This window comes from Anabrus simplex, chromosome 1 (assembly GCF_040414725.1).
Source record: "Anabrus simplex isolate iqAnaSimp1 chromosome 1, ASM4041472v1, whole genome shotgun sequence".
NCBI classification, from domain to species: domain Eukaryota; kingdom Metazoa; phylum Arthropoda; class Insecta; order Orthoptera; family Tettigoniidae; genus Anabrus; species Anabrus simplex.
The window spans coordinates 107,412,703-107,435,972 of NC_090265.1; the positions used below are offsets into that span (position 1 = coordinate 107,412,703).

Consider the following 23,270-nt stretch of genomic DNA (forward strand, 5'->3'; position numbering starts at 1 on the left):
ATATGAGAGGAGGGGTGGCCACGGCTCTACCATGGCTTTACGCCTCTGCATTCGAGAGACGGGACAAGGCTGGACCTCACGGTTAGCCCCAGCCGTCGGCTGTCCTGAGAATGGTTTTCCGTGGTTTTCCATTCCCCTGCACTAAGGCGAATGCCGGGACAGTTCATAGTATAGGCCACGGCCAGCAAACCTCCTCGCCTTCCCCGAGCATCTCCTTCACCGTAACAAATCTCCCGGCCTGAGAGACGGCGTCGCCGTCTAAGAGGCCCGCCCCCTCCCCCTTCCGTCATTTTAATAGTAATAATAGTGGTGGTGGTGTTAATATGACCATAAACATCCAGTCAAAGGAATTAACTACCAACCGAGCAAGTGGCTCTGCGGTTAGAGTCGCGCAGCTGTGAGCGGGAGATAGTGGGTTCGAACCCCTTTATCGGTGGCCCTGAAGATGTTTTCCCGTGGTTTTCCATTTTTACACGTGGCAAATGCTTGGGCTGTGCCGTAATTAAGGCCACGGCTGCTTCTTTCCCATTCTTAGCTGTTTCGTATCCCATCGTCGCCATAAGACCTATCTGTTCGGTGCGACGTAAAGCAGATTGAAAACATGAATAGACCATTTGCAATTAAAATCGCCGGCCCGGCTGGGTATCGAACCCAGGACCCTCTGAACCTAATGCCAGTACGCTGACCATTCAGCCAGGGAACTAGACGATCAGATTATGCAATGTGTCAAATATTCCCTCACGTACGTACTCACTGTCGGAGAAATGTATGTTGTTCGGTATAGGCCTAATACGTTTCTCATTGGAGTAATGTTAACATGTTGACATTTAGTCGTTTTCACTTTTCGGTTTTACTGTTGACAACAAGGCTAAATGTCTGATTTTATTTGTTTATGTATTTATTTTATTTTTTGTTCAGCAGTCATTTCTACCCACTTAGAGGACATATTCATTAGTTGTTTCCAATGCTTTTCATCGCATTCATTTAAAAATTTGACGTACTATATCCCAAAAAATCTAAAACTATACTTATGAATTACGTACGGTAAAGTTAATTGTTATAGGTCTATGTCTATAAATATACATGCTAAAATAGAATTATTGACAATGTTTGAGAACTACAACTATATATAGTGATGATCTACAAGGACAAGTACACAGTTCAAAAAAATTAGGGGAACATATAAACCTATGCCATGCTCCACAAAACAATACCTCACACCCAGGTATATTACCAACTGAACCCTTATTCTTTACCGTTGAAGTACACAAAAGAACATCGATGGAGTCGCGTTCATTTTCAGAACACAAACGGAAATGTCCAAATAGGGGCGAAAACAAAGTGATAACAGTCCTTCAGGGTGGACTTTTATCACAGTTGGAGAGCTTCATTATGGCGTATGTCCTCCACGAGCAATTATCACAGCTTGGCACCTACGTGACTTGCTCCGTATAAGTCGACCGAGGTCACGTTGCGGTATCAGGGGCCTGTTCCACGAACGAACTTTGCAACTTTTCAACTTTGCACTTTTCACTTTTCAATTCTTGCAAAGTGCAAAGTCTTTCTGTTCCACCATGAACTAGGTTGTACTTTTCAATTTCTTCGCAAAGTGAAAAGTCTTTGCGAATGAGTGATCCGATCGAGTTTATTCCATGAGCAAACTTTATAGGCCTAATACTCCGATTTTAATGCTTTACTTTTCGCGGCGAACTTGGCGGTATAATTGTCGTACCATTAAAGTTTTTATCATGGGAAAGAAAGGTTATTACAAGAAGCTGGCTGTGCTGGAAGTTGTCAAGGAGAAATGTGACATATTTTTTTGACAACTTTAAACATAACCTCTCAAATGATCACACACATCAATGTCAACGAGAGTACCGTCAACACATCCACACACAGAAGGAAATTCACCCTTCATTAGAAATCCCGTCGCTATATTATGTGGATTATCAGGCCAACGTACTGTTAGGAAATATTACATTTACTATAACATCTCCGACTTTGGTAACAGTTCGCAAATAATTGATTTTGATGTCCCATGCATTGCTGCTACACCGTGCAGCTGGGCATCATTTACTAACCAATGTACTGTAAGCATATACGAATGTTTTTTTTTTTTTTTTAGGAAAGGAATTGACTTCTTTTTGTTGCATGTTTCAATAAATGCCCGATCATTTCAATAATATAGTTAGCCTGTGTTGGGGTAATACGAAATCACTCGCGTTATTACGTCGAAGTGAGGTTATGAAAATTAATCATTTTTTTGTACGTTCTATTATTGGATTCTTCATCACTGTTCCTCACTTGATGCTAACAAAAGCTCACGTCGTAACGTGTTTATATCACTAAACCAAATTCTCCGCCGAGAAACTAATGTAGATACTTGTTAATTAACATATGAAAAGGGAATCATCTCTTTGCAAGATTTATGAAAACTTTTCACTTTATTTCTTTGCACTTTGCATTTCTGTACCAATGGTGGAACATAACAGGCTTGTAAAGTGAAAAGATTCCTAACTTTTCACTTTTCACTTTGCAAGCTAAATCTGAAAAGTGATGGTGGAACAAAATCTGAACTGAAAAGTGCAAAGTGCAAAGTGAAAAGTTGCAAAGTTCGTTCGTGGAATAGGCCCCAGGTCTCATTCTGTAATGAGAGGCTTTTCAAGGTCTTGGAGAATCTGTGATGGAACAGGACGCCCACGAACACTTCTGTCAAGCCTATCCCACACATGCTCGATGGGATTAAGGATGGGACTCACTGCTGGTCGTTCCATCTTTTGAATGTCCAGTTCTCCCAAGACAATTCTGGTGGTCCGCGCTATATGAGCCCTGGCATTCTCGTGCATGAGTACGAATTCAGGACCAACACCGTATGCAACAACCAACACATGTTGTAGCAGTATCTTCTCGATGTATCCCGCAGCGTTAAGATTATCACGGGCGGCGACAAGATCCGTACGGCCATCAGTACTGATGCCACTCCACACCATCACAGAAGCTTGTCCGAATCGGTCACCTCCTGGATAAAATTTGACATGAACTGCTCACTACGGCGTCTCCATACACGTTGACGTCCATCATGCTGTGTGAAGGGAAATCTGGACTCGTTTGTGAACAACACAGGTCTCCATTGGTGAAGTTGCCATTTGACGTGGGTACGGGCAAACAGAACGCGAGCTGCGCGATGTTGCTGCGTTAAACGGGCACTCGAACAGGACGTCTGAGTCGAAAGGACACATATCTTAACCTGTTCCTTACTGTCTGGTCAGACACCGTGACTCCAGTGACTCTCCTGATGTCTTGTTGCAGTTCTCTGGCAGTTGCTGAACGACGCCGCAACGCACAGATGGTCAGATATCGGTCATCCTGTGGGGTTGTCATGCGTCCACGATCCTTGTCCAACCCTCCTTGTGAACTGGCCTGTCTCACAGTAGCGATTCCACAAGCGTTGAATAACTGACTTAGAGACATTGAGATCCACAGCAACACGACGAAAAGTCCATCCTTCCTGGATCAATGTGACGGCCCTTGCGACTAGATCCTCGTTAAGATGTCTCATGGGATGTGCTGGTTGACGTTCTACGTGCTCAGATGACCGCAGTAGTCCGTGTACCTTACAACGGCACACGGACGCACCGCTGTTCACTTTTCTTTGAGGGGTCACCTGACAGTTTAATGCATGGCTACGCCTACAGATGGAGTATAACTTCGATTTTACATACCCTGAGTAGCTAAGGTCTTAAGGTATGCTGTACGACTATTGGAATCCCATCTACCAAATTAACGTCTACATACCTGACGTTACGAAACATGTTCCCCTATTTTTAACTGTGTATTTAGTTTTCTTGTAATTTTGAGGGTAATACTGGGCCTGGCCATTTGTGCCAAAGGACAACCAAAGAAATACGTCTCATGCCGTGATTTTTACGAATCTGGAATGTCAGATGTAAACACTAATAGTCTGTTTAAAATCTAGTATTGCTAAAGCATACCTACCAATCTCAACTCTTGAAGTTATCTGATAATATTGTAGAAACTATTGTTGTTATTTTTGTTGTTATTGTTTTACTTACTTACTCACTTCCCGGTGCAACAGCCCTTGTAGGGCCTTGACCTCTCTGACGATTGTAGTCCAGTCTTCACGATCTTCTGCGCGCCTCCTCCATCTTATTCCCATATTTCATAAATCCTTCTCCACATCATCCAGTCGTCTTTTCTGGAGTCTTCCTTTCCATCTCCTACCACCTGGATTGCCTTTATATATCTTCTTGACAGCCCTATTACCTGGCATTCTCTCCACGTGTCCCAACCACCTTAATCTGTTGCTTTTTATTTCGGTTACGATACTCGGATGTCCATAGAGTTCTTCCAATTCCTTGTTTTTCCTTATTATCCACAATTCCCCTTCCTTCACTGGGCCAAAAATCTTTCTCAGTATTTTTTTCTCCCACCTGTTCAACAGTTCTTCATCTACTTTGGTCATTGCCCATGTTTCAGAGCCGTAAGTTACCACTTGTCGTAATACTGTTCGATAGACTGTCAACTTTAGTCTTCTTCCAAGGCTGCGTGCACTTTCAGTAAAGCTAAGTAAGCCCTATTGCCTGCAGCAATCCTCGCTTTTATTTCCTCTTTCATATCTTTATCTTTTGTCAGCAGCACTCCTAAATACTTAAAATTTTCACATCTCTCGTAGTTAATCCCATTTAATTTTATGGTCTTCCCTAACTGTGGTCCTCCTAGATGCAAACAGGTAATGAGTTTTGGCATTATTCACTTTTAGGCCCATTTCTTCTGCTTCCTTTTCTAACCTATCCAGTCCTTCCTCTAGGTATTTCAATCTTCTAGAAAGCATATCATCATCATCAGCTTAAGCCAGATTCTGTGTTACACGGTTGAACAGCGTACCGCCTGGATTACTGATGTCCACCTTTCTCATCTCTCGCTCCTAAACCACATTGAAGAGCAGGGTAGATAACACATCCCCTTGTCGCAAACCTTGGTTTACTTCAAACTCTTTAGTAAAGATTCCCTTCTATTTTAACCATGCATTTAGTACCCACCATGCGTATGTACCAGTCTTATCAATTTAGTTGGGAACTCCATCATTGTTTGATACAGTTTCCTCCTTTTCACGCTATCATAAGCCTGCCGAAAATCCACAAACAGCTGATGCACATCCACATTATATTCATAGCATTTCTTCATTATTTGCCTGACAGTTAAGATGTGATCTGTTGTTGATCTACCCTGTCGAAAGCCACTTTGGTAGTCTCCTAATATCTGCTCACCAGTGGAGTGAGTCTCATAGACAAAACCTTGGCTAAGACCTTATAAACCACACTAAGCAAAGATATACCTCTATAATTTTCACAATTTGCTTTATCTTTCTTCTTATGAATTGGGCAAATAATCGCTAAGCTCCAATGCTCTGGCATTTGTTCTCTTTCCCAACTTCCACAGTTAGTTGGTGAACAAGTTGCGTCAACTGTTCACCCCCGTATTTAATCATCTCAGCTGAAATGTTATCACTACCTGGAGCCTTATTATTCTTCAAGTACTTAATTCCTCACTTCTTAAGTCCTCACTTTTCCATAGATGGTACAGGCACTGGTTTTAAATCTAGGCTAGGATCCTGCCAAGGCTGCCCATCCTCTTCTTCCTCTTCTTCCAATCTCACCGTCTCTTCAGCCACATTCAACAGTTCACTAAAGTATTCCGCCCATCGGTCAAGAATTCGGTCTCTTCCCCCAATCATGTTTCCTTCTTTATCTCTACAGAATACAGAATGTGGTTGAAAACCTTTCTGTAAGTCCTTTATTTTCCCATAGAACTTCCGTACTTCTTGCATATCACATTGTTCCTCCAAATATGTAATCCATTTCCTCTCTGCATCTCTCTTCTTTCTCCTACAAATTCTGTCTGCCTTTTTCCTCTTCTTCCTAAATTCTTCTACCTATGTTCTTGTTTTCCTGGTAAACATTTTCTTCCTTGCTTCATTTCCCTCCTCAGTTGCTCTTCTGCAATCATCAAACCATCCTTGCCTTTCAGTCTTTACTTCCACTCCTAGTACTTCATCCGCAGTTTCCTGCAATGCATCCCTCAATAAAGTCCACTTTCCTTCTATGCTTTCCACTGCCCAGCTTTGTTGTTTAGCCTCCAGTTTCTTCTCCCTCCTGGATTCATATAGCTGCGCAGTTTCTTTATCTTTTAATTTTGAGACCATATATCTCCTTGGCGCTTTCCCTTTCTTAGCAGATCTGTAAGTTGCAATACGTTGCCTGTATTTTACCCGTACCAAGTAATGGTCCGAATCACAATCAGCTCCCCTACAACTGTCAACTTGTAGTATATCAGATGCATGTCTCGTATCGATTACTACATGGTTTATTTGATTCAAGGTGACACCATCTGGTGAACACCAAGTGGCTTTCCGTATATTCTTTCTCTGAAACCATGTACTCTTCACCACCATGGAGTTTCCCATGACAAAATCAATTAGCCTCTGTCCATTATAATTTGACTCATCATGCAAACTTTCTTTCCCAACTGTCTCCCTATAGGCTTCCTCTTTACCCATTTTAGCGTTGAAATCTCCAGTATAATTTTTACATCTTGTCTTGGGATGCATTCTATTTCTTGTTCCAATTGTCCAAAGAACATATCTTTCTCTTCATCCTCAGCCTCTTCTGTAGGTGCATACACACACCCAAGGGTGATATTGAAAAAATGGGCCTTCATCCTTAGCGTGCATATTCTTTCGTTTGCAGGTTTAAAATTCAAAACTGCTGACTTATAACTGTCATCAACTAGGAAGCCTGTGCCACCCATTGTACATCTGGCTCCACCACTATGCAGAACTGTGTATCTACCACTTCTAAAACCACCATTTCCTTTCCATCTGACTTCCTGAATTGCTGATATTCCAATGTTATATTTCTCCATTTCTTGTTACAGACTGTTTAGGGCTCCTGGTTTATTCATGGTTCGTACATTCCAGGTTGCTGTATACATATCATATTTCCGTTTGCATCTTCCATTTCCTCGCGTGGGTCGTTTATCATTATCATCAGTCCGGCTATTCTTGTCTATGAGTTTCGTAACGAGTTTTTTTTCGATATAGGGTTGTTGGCCCCATGATCAACCCCCAACCTGGAGGACCAGGGTATCCCTCTTGGTCTGGCCTATCACCTTTGACCTGTCCAGCTTGAGTGGCCCTACCAGGAGCTTATGCTCCCGCCGGCATAGCTCTCGGGATCACTTAGGCACGCAAGCTCCCACATCGCGACAAGATGAAGATAACAGTGTGGGAGTTGTTATTGTTTTGCTGGGGTTTTTAACATCGCATTATCACATCGAAGATTTCCGGCGACGTAAGGATATGTGATAGGGTTGGAATGGTAGCGTCCGTGGCCTTAATTAAGGAACAGCCCCACCATTTGCCTGATGTCAGAAAATGGAAAACCACGGAAAAATATCTTCACGGCTGCCAACGATGGTATTCGAACCCACCGTCTCCCGAATGCAAGCTCACAGCTACGTGACCCAAACCGCACGACTAACTCGCTCGGTAGAAACTATCGTCATCGCATTACTATTATTATTATTATTATTATTATTATTATTATTATTAGAATTGCGATTGCAGCGAGTGTTTACTTTTTAACAAATTTTCTTCGCTTTGTGTTCTGTTGAACCATGTCTCGTGATTTTGTTTTAGAGTTGGGATATGGATTATACATTTAGGTCCAGATTTTTCCTTTAGGAGGACATTCTTATAGCTTTGAATGAAGTTGTTTTGGACACACAATCATGCCTGAAGATGCCTGAATTGAAATTTGTGTAAGCTTATAGGTATTACTCTCCCGTCTGACTGATTGACTCAGCCTTGGAGTGCTGACTTTCTGAACCCACGTTGGCGGGTTCGATCTCAGCTCAGTCCGGTTTTATTTGAAGATTCTCAGAAACGACAGTCGGGTGTCAGTAGATTTACCAGCATGTCAAAGAACTCAGCGACAAAATTCGGCCGTTCAGCGTCTCCGAGAACAGTGTATAACTTACTAATTTGCAAAAAAAAAAAAAAAAGAAGAAGTTATTCTTTATTGTAACATTGATGTAAGCGATTGCAATATCCAAACAAAAGAACAATGGAATTGCGTAATACTATACAGCTGTACAGTACTCTGTTGATCTGCCTCTACCGTGGGTACAAGATATGATAAAAGTGGGCAAGGAGATATACATGTTTCGTATGATATTCTGCAGCATATCTGTCTGTATTGGCTTCAACTGAGTTTCTAGGCCTTGTAAACATCCGGGTTGCTCAAAGTGGCACCCCAAGTGGTCCCAAATGTGGTCGATGGGTGATAAATCTGGCAATCGCGCAGACCTTAGAAGTATGACAATATTGTGGAGGCATTCGTGTGTGCGACCAAGCATTATCCTGCTGGAAAATGTAACTTGGCAGTCCTGTTGTGAAGGGCAACACATGCGGCTTCAGTATGTCGTGCACATATCGCTGTGCCATCATCGTCTCTTGTATCACAACTCGGGGTGCCCGACTGGCATATGCGTTTACCCGCCAGAATCAGCACACCAACATTGGAGGCAGTGCGACGTGCCATAGGAAAGGTAAAATTGATGCGCTCGCCACGGGACCTCCAGACAAATACGGCTGCCATCAGTATACAAAGAGAACCTAGATTCTTCACTAAAGAGAGCCCGTTTCTAGTAAGTACTAGTCCGGGTTTGTCGTTCACGACACCACAATAAACCGAGACTACGGTGGGGGCCTGTAACGATGGTGCGACAAGTGCCTGGATGGTGGACACCGTAACAGTTCATCTGCTAATGCTTTTGGAAAGATCTAATGATCCTCTCTCCTGGTGGTCAGTCGAGAGCGTCCTGAGCCCAGCTGCCATGCATTCGTGTCCTTACGCATCCACTGATCCCAACACACCCTAACAGTCTGATCAAAACTGCCTAGGGGATGGGCGATTCGATACGAACATCCAGCCTCGCAGATTCCGATAAAACTACCCGTAGATGGGAGTGAATCGACCTCACAACCACGGCACATAAATTCATGTTTGACAGAGTTCATATCAGGTGAACGATGTAGCTACAGCAATCGTTGAAACTCTCCAGAACGCTCCTCGAACCTATTCTGGACAACTTGTGCCCGATGACGCGCTGCATTATCCTACTGGGATATCTCATGGTTGTAGAGGCACGTGAAGTCCATAAAGAGCTGCAAGTGATCACCAAGTAGTTCAGCGTGGCAGTTACTTATTAACGACCTGTTCAGGTGCATCGGCGGATCCTGCCCATGCCACGTGAACACACATCACACCATTATGAAGCTACCACCAGCCTGTATGGCGCCTTATTGACAACCAGGGTCCGTGGCTTCATGGCGCCTTCGCCATATCCAAATCCTACCATCACCTGGAAACAACCGGAACAGTGATTCATCGGACCAACTCTATGTTGTCTGTCCTCCAGGGTCCAATTAGTAACGTCATACGCCCAGGTGAGACGCTGTGCCTGGTGTGGTCGTGTTAACAAGGGCACTCTGGTGGATCTGCTACCATATCCCACTGACGTTAAAGAACTCTGCACTGACATGCTGGATATGCTTCTGGTTCCTCCTACATTGAATGTGGATGTGATTTGATTCAGGTGGCTTGCCTGTTTCCACGGACAATTCTTGCCAGACGCCGCTAATCGCTACCATTAAGCATCCATGGTCGGCCACTGCGCTGTTCTCTGCGTATGGTAATGCCTTCCGTGACGTATTTCCGATTTGTACACACATCGATCGAAGAATGTTAAATGTCCACACAACTTTAACAATGGAATCTTCCATTCATCTGGACCCCCACTATAATGCCCCATTCGAAAGACGATAATTCACGTCGCCTTGCCACGGCCAGCACAGGCGATATGTATACTCACTCTCGAGATGTCACATCACACCTGATACAGGTCTGGGCACTTCCACGACGTCACGGTACGGTGGCGCCACCGTCCATTACCTTTAAATACTGCTATCCCATGACTGTATGTCAGCGTATCACCCATCAGACCTGAAATTCTAAAATAGGATACACTGGCTCACGTAATTGAACGTACACCAATCGGGTAGGAATATATTAACGCAAAATGTATACTTCTTTAACATTATATATTGTGAAAAATAAATACGACCATCTGTCTACAAAATATAATAACTGTTTGACTGGCTATACAAAAACAAACGAAAATATTTTCTATCGGTAACACAAAATTGACCGTACACCAAACAAATAGCGTTTAATGATATAATTTCAGCAGATGTCCACATATTCAGTACTTGGTTACACGTCCTGTAGATCGCAGCACTGCTTCCAGTCTTCGTGGCATAAAGTCCAAGAGTTTCTTCGTAAACGATGGTGAAATCTTGCCCCATTCCTCCTGTAGGACCCCTCTTGAGTTGTTCCTTGCTGGTCACTTTTTGTGCTTGCACTTTTTTCGCCAAATGCCACCACAAATTCTCATTTGGGTTGAGGTCCGGTGATTGTGGGGATGTTCCCAGTCTTTTCAGTTCGTTATATAACAACCATAACCGCACATTGTGAGCGGTGTGCTTGTGGTTGTTATTTTGCTGGAAATAATAGAGGGCATCTAGTCCCAGTTTGGCTGAACTTTGTTTGACGTTCTTGTTCAGTATGGAATTGTACACAAACTGATCCATTTTCGTGTCAGTAAAGTGCAGATTACCCAATCCAGAAGCAGACATGCAGCCCCATACCATTACCGAACCACCACCATGTTTCACCGTCGGACGTACCTTGCCTTCTTCATAGGCTGTATTAGGTTGCCGCCACGCGTACCGACGGCCATCTGATCCGAAGATGTTAAATTTACTCTCATCGCTAAAAAGCGCAGAGTTCCAGAGCCATCTGAACAATTTATGTATTCTTTGGCGAACCTTAGTCTTTTCCGCCGGTTCATCTCACTAATCCATGGCTTCTTCCGTGACGCTCATCCATGGAAGTTTGCCGATCTTAGTGTCCATCTAACGGTTTCACATAACACCGATCGATTAATCGTGGACACTACCAGAGACGTCAGTTTGGGGATACTTGCGTGTGGGTCTTTGCGAAGTTGTCGGATGACGATACGTTTGTCTCCGTCCGGTAACACCGGTTTCCGTCCTCTTCCTGCTTTATTGTGTTCCCTTCCTTCGCATTTATATCTGTCGACAATACCTTGGAATGTTGATCGCGGTCTTCCTATTGCATGTCCAATTTCGGCTGAAGATCTACCCTCCTCCGTCCATTTCACTATTAGGTGCCATTCTTGCACAGGCGTTTCTTTTATCCGACCCATTATCACCTGTTGACTAAACGAACACTGAGGAGTGTCTGTAGCGTCCAACACGTTCCTTGCCTCCGCATAACTGGATATACTGGGAAAACAATCTGTCGTATAGTTCAGTTTTGTGGTGTATGGAGCAGCGATGTTTATATGCAGGATGGGTCATGGACGGAGGAATGGGATTTCTGTTGAGACAGATAGTATGGCAGAGCTTACTACTCGATTTCCTGGTACGTCAGTAATACGCCACTTGTCAAGCTTGGTCGTTATCTTTGATGGTACTGTTTACTTCCATGTGTGCGCTCAATTCTGTGAGCCACTGATGTTTTCAGACGAAATTTTATTTACCGAAAGCGACACAAATACGCTACCGAAATGAAATATGTTGGTGACTATAAACACAATAAGTTTGAAGACAATCAGAAATTAACTCAGGGATATGAGGGCCAAATTACGTCCTCTATGTCGTAACTGTTGTTTCCGTGTGAATTAGCGCTGAGCCAGGCATCATTCCTGACATGCCCAAGATCGTAGTTCTCCTCTGTGATCAAACTCGCTGCTGAAGGAACGTCGTGAAAACCGTGTTAAAACTACGTGCATCATTTCATCCCTCACATTGAACAGTTTTCATTCTCTCCCACCGGGTTGAGTGGCTCAGACGGTTGAGGCGCTGGCCTTCTGGCCCATAAAATCCATTTTCTATACACACTCATAAAAAAAAACGAAAGCATATTTGTAGTTTGTCCACCAATGTCTTAATATTTATGGTTAGGTAGTACGTACGTTCTTACATCATGGCAACCTTGCCCTTCAGAGCTAGGAGCATTCGACGCACGATTGGTGAACAGGTTCAGTTCAATGAAGTTGAGGCGACGTTCATGCAAGCTTGTCAGTATGGTTCGCTATTTATACACTGGTCTTACTTTGTCTATGGCAGATCGCATCAAAATCATCACTTGATGCAAAAACAAATTGAGAGAAGTTGACGTTGTAATCATTGTTCATGTGAATCAAAGAGTTGTCTTCAGGTTGTGGAAAAGTTTTATGACACTCGTTCAGCATCACGCGGGCCTTCCACTGAAAATAACAGCACCTTAAGGCCGTTATATTCGCATATCTGCACCTAAACACGAATACGTACACCTACTACTCTGCGCCACAAGCTTCGAGACGCCATAGGAGTTACTGTAAGGACATTAGATTCCATGATGCGGGACTGTATTTATGAAGACCCCCCAGGACTCCCACTTTGTACAAACACAAGTTGTTTTGCAAAGACTAGGCTATAGGGGATGGATTTACTCTACAGGATGATAACGCTCGTCCACATCGTGTAGCAGCTGTGAATGAATACCTGGAGTGATGTGGAATCCGCAGAATAGACTGGCCAGCGTCTTCCTCAGATATGAATTGCATAGAGCATTGCTTTCTTAAAAGATAAAAAACTGTCAACATCCACCTCTACCTATTCATGTCCTGAAAGATGCTGCCAAGTGAGCTATTGCGAGGCTTGACATGCAGTGGCCACTTTCCAGCTTATATAATACCTGCTCCTGGTCTGTGCGTGCACCTCCTGTTGTAAGGCACGTGTTCTTCGTGTCTGTGCTCGCTTAACAGGTTCATTCGAAGTACCCTTAATGAATTAATCGTGGCGCTCACGATTCCTGCTGTCTTCTATCCCGTAAACCTACATTTCGTCAGGGGCCAGTGTATTTCAGAATTGTGGTGAAAGCCGCGAGATGCATAAAACTAAATAGCAAGGGGCTGGTAAACCACCCCGTATCTTCTGGCAGTTTACTAAAATCTACGGACTAATATAATAATGCCATAATGAATTACTTCCGTATTGTTAATGGATTATTGTGCAGTGGATATCATTAGCATTTCATGTGTTATGAATTTGAAGTGCGGAATTCGTTTTACATATTGTGTTTTAGTGTGTCAAATTATGAATAATTTTATACAGTACATAATGAACCATGGAGCTTTCTGTCGTAGGCTATCAAGTGAAAGAACATTGCATAGTCTGTACAGTTGTTCAGAAAGTTTTAACATAGGCAATTTAGAAAGTATCTTCCGTGCCCTTTTATATAGTATAACAACTCTAGTAAATAATTTTCAAGCGCAATATGACCATTTCTTCTTCTTCTTCTTCTTCTCTTCTACTACTACTACTACTACTACTACTACTACTACTACTACTACTACTACCGCTCTTCCACACCTGTGGGGTCGCGTGTGCGAACTGTGTCGCACATGTAGATTTGGCCCTGTTTTACGGCCGGATGCCCTTCCTGACGCCAACCTTCTATGGAAGGATGTAATCACCATTGCGTGTTTCTGTAGTGGTTGGTAGAATAGTGTGTTGTCTGAATATGAAGAGGAAAGTGTTGGAACAAACACCAAACCCCAGTTCCCGAGCCAGAAGAATTAATCAAACACGATTAAAATCCCCCGACCCGGCCAGGAATCGAACCTGGGACCGTATGAACCGGAGGCCTAACGCTGACCATTCAGCCAATGAGAACATAACCATATATGGATCAGATAATATGGCTCTCAGTTACTACATGGAAAACACCTTTCAGTTAATCGTGAGTACCTGTATATTTCAGTCTGTTTAGAATGCCGATAACTGAGATCAGTTTGTCACAGATAAATTTGGCTCGATTATACAGTACCATGTTAGTGATCCATCAATAATTAGCACAAGATATTTATCAGCCTTTACTCTACGCATTAATTGTCCAAAAATGCCAACTGTAAGTCTAAAATATAATTAATTTTACGTTTATGAAATAAAATATAATAGGTTTTCGTCAGACTCATTGTAAATCTATTTCTACACAGCCAAATATAAATATCAGTTAAATTTGCATCATGCTGCATATTTTGTTCAAGTTATTGAATGTTGTCAGCTGTGTAGTATGTATTGGTATCATCAGCAGAAAGTTATGCAGTAATCTGTCCCTAAGTTACCAATACCGTTAACAAAAATAATAGAAATTAATGGCCCTAATACTGAGCCCTGTGTGATACTGACTGAGATAATTTTGTAATTACTTTCAATAATCGTACAGTTAACAGATTATCCCTATCTTTTAAGATAGTTTGTAGACCAATCTAACGCAACACCCCTTAGGCCTGTGCAAACTTCTTTCAATGTATTGATTAAAATACTACAGTCCACTGTTTCAAATGCTTTTTTGATATCTATAACTATACCTGAGGCTATCTATCGGTTCCACCTCAGCATGACAGAATTTGGTATATGATTAATATGTTTTGATGAGTGTAAGTGGGTTTTACAAGGTTCCGCTAAACTAGAGATCTTTGGCTCAATCGACACAAGCTTTCAACCGAATTCAGAATTCCGATAGTTGTATTCTATCATGATGAAAAGAATCCATACATCCCCCCCACCCCTCTCCCCATACAATAGTGAAAATGAAAACCTACAACCTGTTTTCCAGTCATTTACATTCATTTTATTAATGAATGATAGATGCTATGAAATGAGAATGGAGAGTGTTACTGGAATGAAAGATGACAGGGAAAACCGGAGTACCCGGAGAAAAACTTGTCCCGCCTCCGCTTTGTCCAGCACAAATCTCACATGGAGTGACCGGGATTTGAACCACGGTATCCAGCGGTGAGAGGCCGACGCGCTGCCGTCTGAACCACGGAGGCTCCCCATACAATAGTATAATTAGAATTACCTACTGTCGTACCACGGGTTGCAAGTGTGGCTAAATGGAGCGCAGAATATCTAGGTAGGGACACCGACACGGACAGAAATTTTAATAAGCTTACAAACTTTATTTCACGCCTGGAATTGTCACTTTCTCCGGACGCATACATTGGTGGTGTATGTTGGAACTTCTCCCCTACCCTAGCTCGTTATTAATGACAATTCTGTATTTTAATATAAATGATTCGGTTATGTAGAATGTCAAATATTAAGAGTCAACAAGCATACAGGCCTTATGACCTCTTAACTCTGCCCGTTAAAATCAGTAATTAAAGTTTCAACTCGAATTGTATCTGTTATAGAACCAAAACTAGCTTTTATTTTATTTTCATGTCGAACCCCGTTGCACTATTTCAAAGAGAATGTTTGTCAGCGTTATTGTCCGAGAATTCAGTTTCATCGCTTCATAGTAATCCTCGTCATTGGAAGCAGTACTAGATATCAAATTTGTCGTATTTTCGAGCGCCTCACGGTGTTACGAATACATATTTTGAAATGGTTTCGCATGACTTGTTGTATTTGTAGTAATTGGCAGACGAATCTGAGTTAATATCCCCTCTTCCCCTCCATCATAACAGTCGATATTTCATGTCAGTGTTGTATTTTCTCTTTTTATTCCCATTTCTCTTGTAAATGCATCGCCTCCAATCGTGGCACTGCTATGTTAGTCTAGTGAGCTACATGGAAATGGAATTTGCTTAATTTGCATTAAATGGTCCGGGGGAATAGGTAACGCTGTTTAGATAGCAAGCACGCCGATGGAAGAGCGAGGGGGCGTGGCGGGGTGTGGCAATCTAATTCCAGTGTTTGTGAGATAGATGGCGCCCGGCATGACATGGGACTAGCCGTCGTCTATACAAGCAATTAGGGGATCACAATACACGATTAACACTGTTCTCCCTCCACGTAAACTCGTGTGCAGGTGAACTGCTCGAACTGAGGCAAATAATGGACTTCTCTTAAATTCATCGTAAAGCACTGTTGTTCTCTTGTGGTGGTGTAGGTTTGTAGTAACTAATACTGCTTATTGTTGTCACAAGTCCCTTGTATATAGCCTGCTTGTATTTTCTGTTGTTGGTTAGGGTCGTGCAGCTGTGAGCTTGCATTCGGGACAATGTGGGTTTGAAGCCCACTGTCAGCAGCCCTGAAGATGGTTTTCCGTGGTTTCCCTTTTTCACACCGGGAGAATGCTGGTGCTGTACCTTAATTAAGGCCACTGCTGCTTCTTTCCCATTCCTAGCGCCTTCCTATACCTAAGAGAATAATGGATTCGGTCATGGAGGGTAACAGAGGGTGAGCGAAATCAAGTCGACAATGGTTAAACTCAGTTTTCGGTTATTTAAAGGCAAGAGGTATGGAACTAAACGAGGCTACAGAACTAGTTATAGATAGAGGCTTGTGGCGGCTTTTAGCACATTCACAGATGCTTGCAGACTGAGCACTGAGAAGGCTTAACAGTTTATTATGATGTATTTATGAATGTTTGTGTATGTATGTATGTATGTATGTATGTATGTATGTATGTATGTATGTATGTATGTATGTATGTATGTATTCTTCTGTTTTAAAATGTTATTTAATTTAGGAAATTATACTCATATTTTTTTCTAACTTTTAGGTACTCATCTGATCGGCGACATGGAAGCCAAGAAGACTTCTACCCAAAATATGTAAGTTAACTCTCCATTGCACTTATATTGTATTTCTCTTCCCTCTGTTTATAGTAATGAGCATTATTTGTCCATTTTCCAGAGAGGAGGCGGTAATCGACGTGGTGGAGGTGGTGGTGGTGGTGGCGGCGGCGGCGGATACCGGCGCTAGAAACGACGCTCATTTCGTACATGTTTGTTAACATATTCAGAATGAGAGTAAATTTTATACTACACTGTAACTGTAAACATTATTTCGAACAGATGGTGAGCAAAAGGAATCTGGATTGTCACTGATATGTCACATTGTACTCTTATTTCGCAATTAGTATAACCTGATGCTTTCAAATATGTTTATATGTAGTTTTATCTGAAAAAAGTACAGTAAGGTTTTTATTTAGCCTTGTGTAAAAGATTGAGTAAACTTCCTTGACAGTGAAAATGTCCTCATAACTCATTTGAAAAAGATACGTGGGAGTTCATTCACTAATTACTGTATGCATTTATTTCGTGTGAGGTATCATATGCCAGGAAAAAAAATGTTTGTGGGATATTCTTGATAGTACTTGCTGTTCATGAGAGAATCTATCACAACTTAGAAGTGGATGTTATATGCTCTAGTGACTCCTACGCTGCACGTTATTAACAGTATTAAAATGAGGTATAAAAGTAAAAAGTATTTAATTTTGTAAATTAATTAGAAATAAGGAATTTGTTTTCTTATAATTCTCTATTTTCACACTTTTATTATGACATAGGACAAAGTTATTTAAGACGATAGGTTTGTTTGTATTTGAAACACAGTCCTATTTGCTAGAACATACAGCTGATGAACCTATCATAGGTAAATTTCTTCCACGCACAAGTTCGTTCACCTCTCATCTCATTGTAGGGATTTGTTCAAAATTAATGCAGGGGTATTTTTGATTTTACGAATAGTTTTGTCCTTTTATAGAAAGGCTTTGTTAACGTGCCACATATATGATCATATTGGTTTTTTTGTCACTGGGACCAAATATTTGTCATAGTCGTTTGGACCGTTGACAGTGGAAGTAATCTTGTGTGTGTTAATAAAATAACACAGTGCAACCTTTAAATAAGTGTCGTTTTTTAATTTTCTCACTACTCTCTTAAATGCAGAGTAAAAGATCTCAGCGTGATGATAAAGTCCACATTCCTTATGTTCCATTCGTATGTTATTCCCATTCATTTTAAATCGTGTTTTTTCTATGGCATCAGGACTTTTGAAATATAGCAGTATAGTAATTGTATACCTTATCTTCTTAAAAGCAATAACTGCAGTCGGTCATTTGCTTAAGTAGTAAGTATTCCAAGTCGGAATCCTATTGGAGTCTGGTTTTTTTTTAACGATAAGTATGCCATTCAAGTAGATCTATTCGTTTTTATTGGGAATAATTTTCTTACAATGTCCCTTGGAGATGTTTTCAATCAGTGAATCACTCCATTCCAATCAACTACTGAAATGTGAAGATATTGTTGTAAAATTGAGCGATATTTTCTTTGCAATAACAACAGTACTTTTTTTAAGAAAAGTTTTGACTGCAAGTTCATTTCTGTTAAGTCCACTTCGAGCATTCGCACTTTTTATTTCTCTATGTAAAGAAATGATCCGATTAAGCATTTATAAATTTTGAACCAATCTTTGGTGGTAAAGGTTACTCTTGAGTTCGCTTTGGAAGCAAGAGATAAGTTGGAAGTCGCAGATGAAAAAAAAAACAAAGATTATGTATATAGCACACATGTCAAGCTACTTTTCAGAATCCGTTTACCATACCTAAACCATTACTCATTTCAGCCTTGCATAAATTACACAATTCAAAATGTTTTTAATTTTTTATGATGAAGTATTTCAAGATAAATGTTTTGAATTCGAATTTGATTAGCCCTACATGACTTTGTTTAGAAGTTTCTCCCTTCGATCGTTGGTGTCTCTTCTCTTATTGAACCATAAATACTATAGTATCCTGTTGAAAGTTTTAAGATATTATTGCCGGCTGCAGTGTTTGCTGGCAAATTTCCTTTTTATATGTACCTGTTGTAAGGATAGTGCAAGAATGTCACTATGCATATTAATTAATACATGTGTGCATTTTGTAGTTGTACTCAGAGGTAATTTGTATAATACTTCAATACAAAATATAACAAGGATTTTATGTATTATATTAAAATGACCTGGAGAGAAATTATTTGTGATCACTTGCTATGGACCCTCATTTACCTTAATGCAATGTGTTAATTAAAATGAGAAAGTTAAAATTGAAAATACCATCCTCATATAGAAGATACAAACTAACCAGTACTGACATACAAACATAGGTTATCAGATACACGAAGTAAGTGTAACTGTTGAATACGATGTCCCAAGTCACTTGCAGTGACAACAACAAATGCAAGTGGTTATGTACAACCTCTAGAACTAATTTGTTAACGCAACTGTTGCCCCACAGCACAACTGATACCTGAGATTGAACTTGTTGAGTGTACCACTTTGTATTGTAGGTTCTCACTCTGAAAGCACTGTGTTACATGGAACTATTTTGGGACTTGCGATGCAATATACAGGTACAGTGCCATCATAATAGTGTGTATGATTTCACTGTGTCCAGTGTGTCTTGTGAAGGAAAGATCTCCTGAGCCTAATTCAAAAGGATGGAATTCAGCCCCATTTGTGGCCATGTACAAGCCCAACAGTGATCAGAACTTTTAAGACCCTGGGGTAAATCTCCAGTTCGAGCGTATGTGAAGTTTATGAGTACCTATTGTTACCGTGTTTTGGTGGTAGTTATGCATGAAAGAAGGTGCTGGGTGGTGAATAGGTCTCAAGCTACTAAAGTGAAATTAATTTTAAAGTTTAACAAGGTTATATTTTCTTTTCAAAATTAGGTAACAACAAAATAGAACAGGTACTTAGTAGCCGAAACACGATTGAAAAATACATTTACATAGGTACCCCATTTGGGGCTTCAAAAGTCAGAAACATAATTCTTGAGCAAGGAGCCCAACCTTACAATGAACACCATACAACAAAGGGGCCGAAAACCCCCAAACATGCCAGAAACATTTGCTTCCAATCACGCCCAAAAGCCTCCTTGAGGCAGAGACACAATTTTCAATAAAGGGCAACTTCCCCTTAAAATACAAGCCTATCATAGGCCACTCCGAACTCCACCTTTAAGCTGTCCTCAAAGGCCATATACACAGGGGTAAAATACCCAACCTACTGAGGTCTGTTAAATGACAAGAAAGTTAATACATGACCTCTAAAATACAATTTGAGAGGAGGCGAATTTGCACTCCTAATACACTTTGCTTAAGACCTACTTGGCACTAGGCCATTAATACAAGGGCTAATCCCATACTACAGAGGTGACTTAATAACAATTTACATTACATTACGGAAGAATTGGTTGAGAAAATTAAATTCACCTCAAGACAATGTGAGTGGGAGCTCGAGAGGGTTAAGCACTCTCTATCCCGGTATGTCGTTTGAAAGATAGAACAGATACCAGTAGTTTTTACTTTTTAAAGGAAAGTTACATGGTGGAAGGCCTAGAACCCGCCCCGAAAGTTAAACTGCTGAGCTAGCAAAGAAAGAATTTATTAATCGGCCATTACCTTATTGTTGACCGCTGCCGGAGAAAGAGGCGCTTCCCGCCCCCTGCTGTGTACCTTACGCACTGAAAGATGGAACAGAAGTGGCCCGGAGACCCGAAAATCAGCAGTTTATATCCTCTCGCGGAAGGTTCTAGGCGTTAGGGGAAAGAAAACACCCTCCCACAAACTCTTTATTGGGTAGGACCCCGCAACAGATTCAAGTTGGGGGAAGATACACCAGATTGGTCAGAAATTAATAGAAGAATTTCGGGATTGGATACATTCATAACAAGGGGAAAAAGGGGTAAATCTTGCCAACTTAAACAACGACAGAAAGAAATTTAACAAAGAACAAACTCTTGAAATTAAATTTTCTCCAACAAAATAGTTCTTTGACTCCGCACTAGGTTGCACTATCGTAGATCTTCAGTAGTGTCCTCTAGAAGAGAAAGTTCACACTTCTTACTTCAAGCGAAACAAAAACACATCAAAAATGACACAGTTCTAAAACTCCAAAATTTACAGGTAGTGACATCTTCTGAGAAGGTAGAAAATTAATACCGTCAATAAAGTTCAGACTTCCTCCAGCAGAGGAGTTTCAACAGGCGCACATTTTAAATTAGCGGAGTGGAGGTGTACCGCCCGGTACACCTATAATGAAATGTGAATCATCTAGAAAAAAATCCACTTCAGTGAGCTTCGTCTCATTGCTAAAATGAACTATAAACAGCAGGAAAATAAGCAAACGCCATTTGACTAACGAAAGATGGAATTGTGTGATCTCATTAGGTTATATGAATATGCATCTATCTGGATGGCCACGCAAGCGCTGAGAGATATTCCTTTGTTCAAGGTATATAACATGCTCAAACTTGGAGTTTCGAATGCAGAGAGTACTTGGTAGCGGCTTTATGGGTATTTTAGGCTACAACTGTAACATGCAACAGGAAAACTGGAACTCTGTCTATTGGCCAACTGATGTTCTGGACCCAACTTCCCGAACTAAAATCTCTTCTGTACACCGAATATGAAATTGGCTTCATTAGGATAAGGTTTCAAGCAACTTTTCTACTTCTGCTCACTTTCTGTTGATAATAGAATGTTTCCAGTGATATTCAGACTAGCTTATTTTCCCATGGATATTGACACACTTCGCCTACTAAAGCGCCTTTGAAAGGAAGAAATTCGTGCACTAGTGTAATTAACTATGAAAACCTTGTCAGGAATGGGGCAGAATTGATCTGAGCGCGTTTCGGCCAGGATTTATCCAGCGAAAAATGTAGTTTGTGGTTGTAGCCGTAATTCAGGGATAGCACAAAAACATCATCGGAGATAGAGAGCCCTAAAGCCCTGAAGATGGTTTTCCGTGGTTTCCTATTTTACGTCAGGCAAATGCTGGTGTTGTACCTTATTAAGGCTACGGCCACTACCTTCCAGATCCTTGACTTTTCCACACTTCCGCCACCGAAAACCTTCGTTGTGTTAGTATGACCTTAAACCTGCAGCAAAAGGAAAAGATGGATAGCAGAATTTCATCTTCAGAGACTGGAAACATCACTCTCATGTAAATGTTATTCTACTGCTGTGTCTCCAGTACTAATTATTTTTCGAATTACCGAGCGAGTTGGTCGAGCGGTCAGGGTCGCGTAGCTGCCGGGAGATAGTGGGTTCGAACCCCGCTGTCGGAAGTCCTGAGGATGATTTTCCGTGGTTTTCCATTACCACACCCGGCAAGTGCTGGGGCTGCAACTTAATTAAGGCCACGGTCGCTTCCTTCCCACTCCTAGCCCTTTCCTATCCCATAATCGCCGTAGGAACTATCTGTGTCGCTGGCCAAATTGTTGATTCTTTTGTACATTATTGCTACTATATTGACATTTTCAAAGATCTTAACATCTTCGATCTTTTTAACCTTATATACACATCCAGGTAGTAGAACTGTGAGTCTGTGTGTGTTGGTAGGAGGAATTGTACCCGCGACTGTCGTGACCTGAAGAAGATGAAGAGATCGTGCCTATGCTGACACCATATAAAGTAATGTGTATAAACGAAAGCATATATTATGCGATTTAATTGTGTTTTATAAGACATCAGTCCACAAACTGGTTTGGTCCAGCTTTCTATCCCTCCTTATTCTGTGTTTTTTTAGTATCTGTGTTCCATTGTACCTCACGTCTACTCGAAATGTATAGTCAGTTTCTACGATGTTTATCTCTTACACCCCGTAAAGTTGTTAAGAAGGAAGCCGTTCATTTTCTGTGTTACTCAAAGCAAGCAAAGTCATCTCTGTACAGGCCATGGAGGCTCTGGGAAGGGATGAAAGCTAAAGTCTTCCCCTATCCGTAACCACGGCACTTGGTTGGGGTAGAGTGGTTAGCTATACGTTCGGCCGCCTTTGCCCCCGGGAGTTGATCTGATGCTCAGTTTTGTAGAAGTCTTCCTCGTAAACAGTCGAGATTTTCTTCTGAAGAAGCGGAGCAAAGTTCTCTGGGAAACTTTAAAGAGTTTCGCTTTGTTTTCTTGACACGGCATAAGCCCAAAAAACCCATATCATGTCTAAAAGAAAAACCACATCTGAATACAGCAAATACGTAATCTTCAATTACGTGAATAAGAACACGTACAAGATAGCAGACTTTTTCGAAAAGCAAGGCCTAAAAGTAAACTTCAGAACGAACAACATGCTACAAAGACACATCAGCAAATGCAGCCAAAACAAAAAGAGCCTTTCCTTCAAATCAGGAGTTTATGAATTCAAATGTCAAGAAGCAAACTGTAACGCAACATATATAGGCCAAACCAAACACATTCCCCACCAGATACAAAGAACTCAATATTGTTGTTTGATACATTCGACATTCAGCCTTCGGAGAACACGAATATGACAGCTCCCACCA

The 23,270-nt window shown here is 41.3% G+C and overlaps 1 protein-coding gene across 1 annotated transcript in view; it reads left to right on the forward strand.

Moving 5' to 3' along the window:
* The window catches only part of LOC137502947 (uncharacterized), a 260,809-nt gene extending 242,310 nt beyond the window's left edge, over window positions 1–18,499 (forward strand). Inside the window, exons 3-4 of the mRNA XM_068230180.1 lie at window positions 16,728–16,779; window positions 16,862–18,499. Coding sequence (XP_068086281.1) covers window positions 16,728–16,779; window positions 16,862–16,961 — 152 coding nt within the window. The 3' untranslated portion in view covers window positions 16,962–18,499. The remainder of the gene's footprint in view (window positions 1–16,727; window positions 16,780–16,861) is intronic.
* The last annotated feature ends 4,771 nt before the right edge of the window (window positions 18,500–23,270 follow it).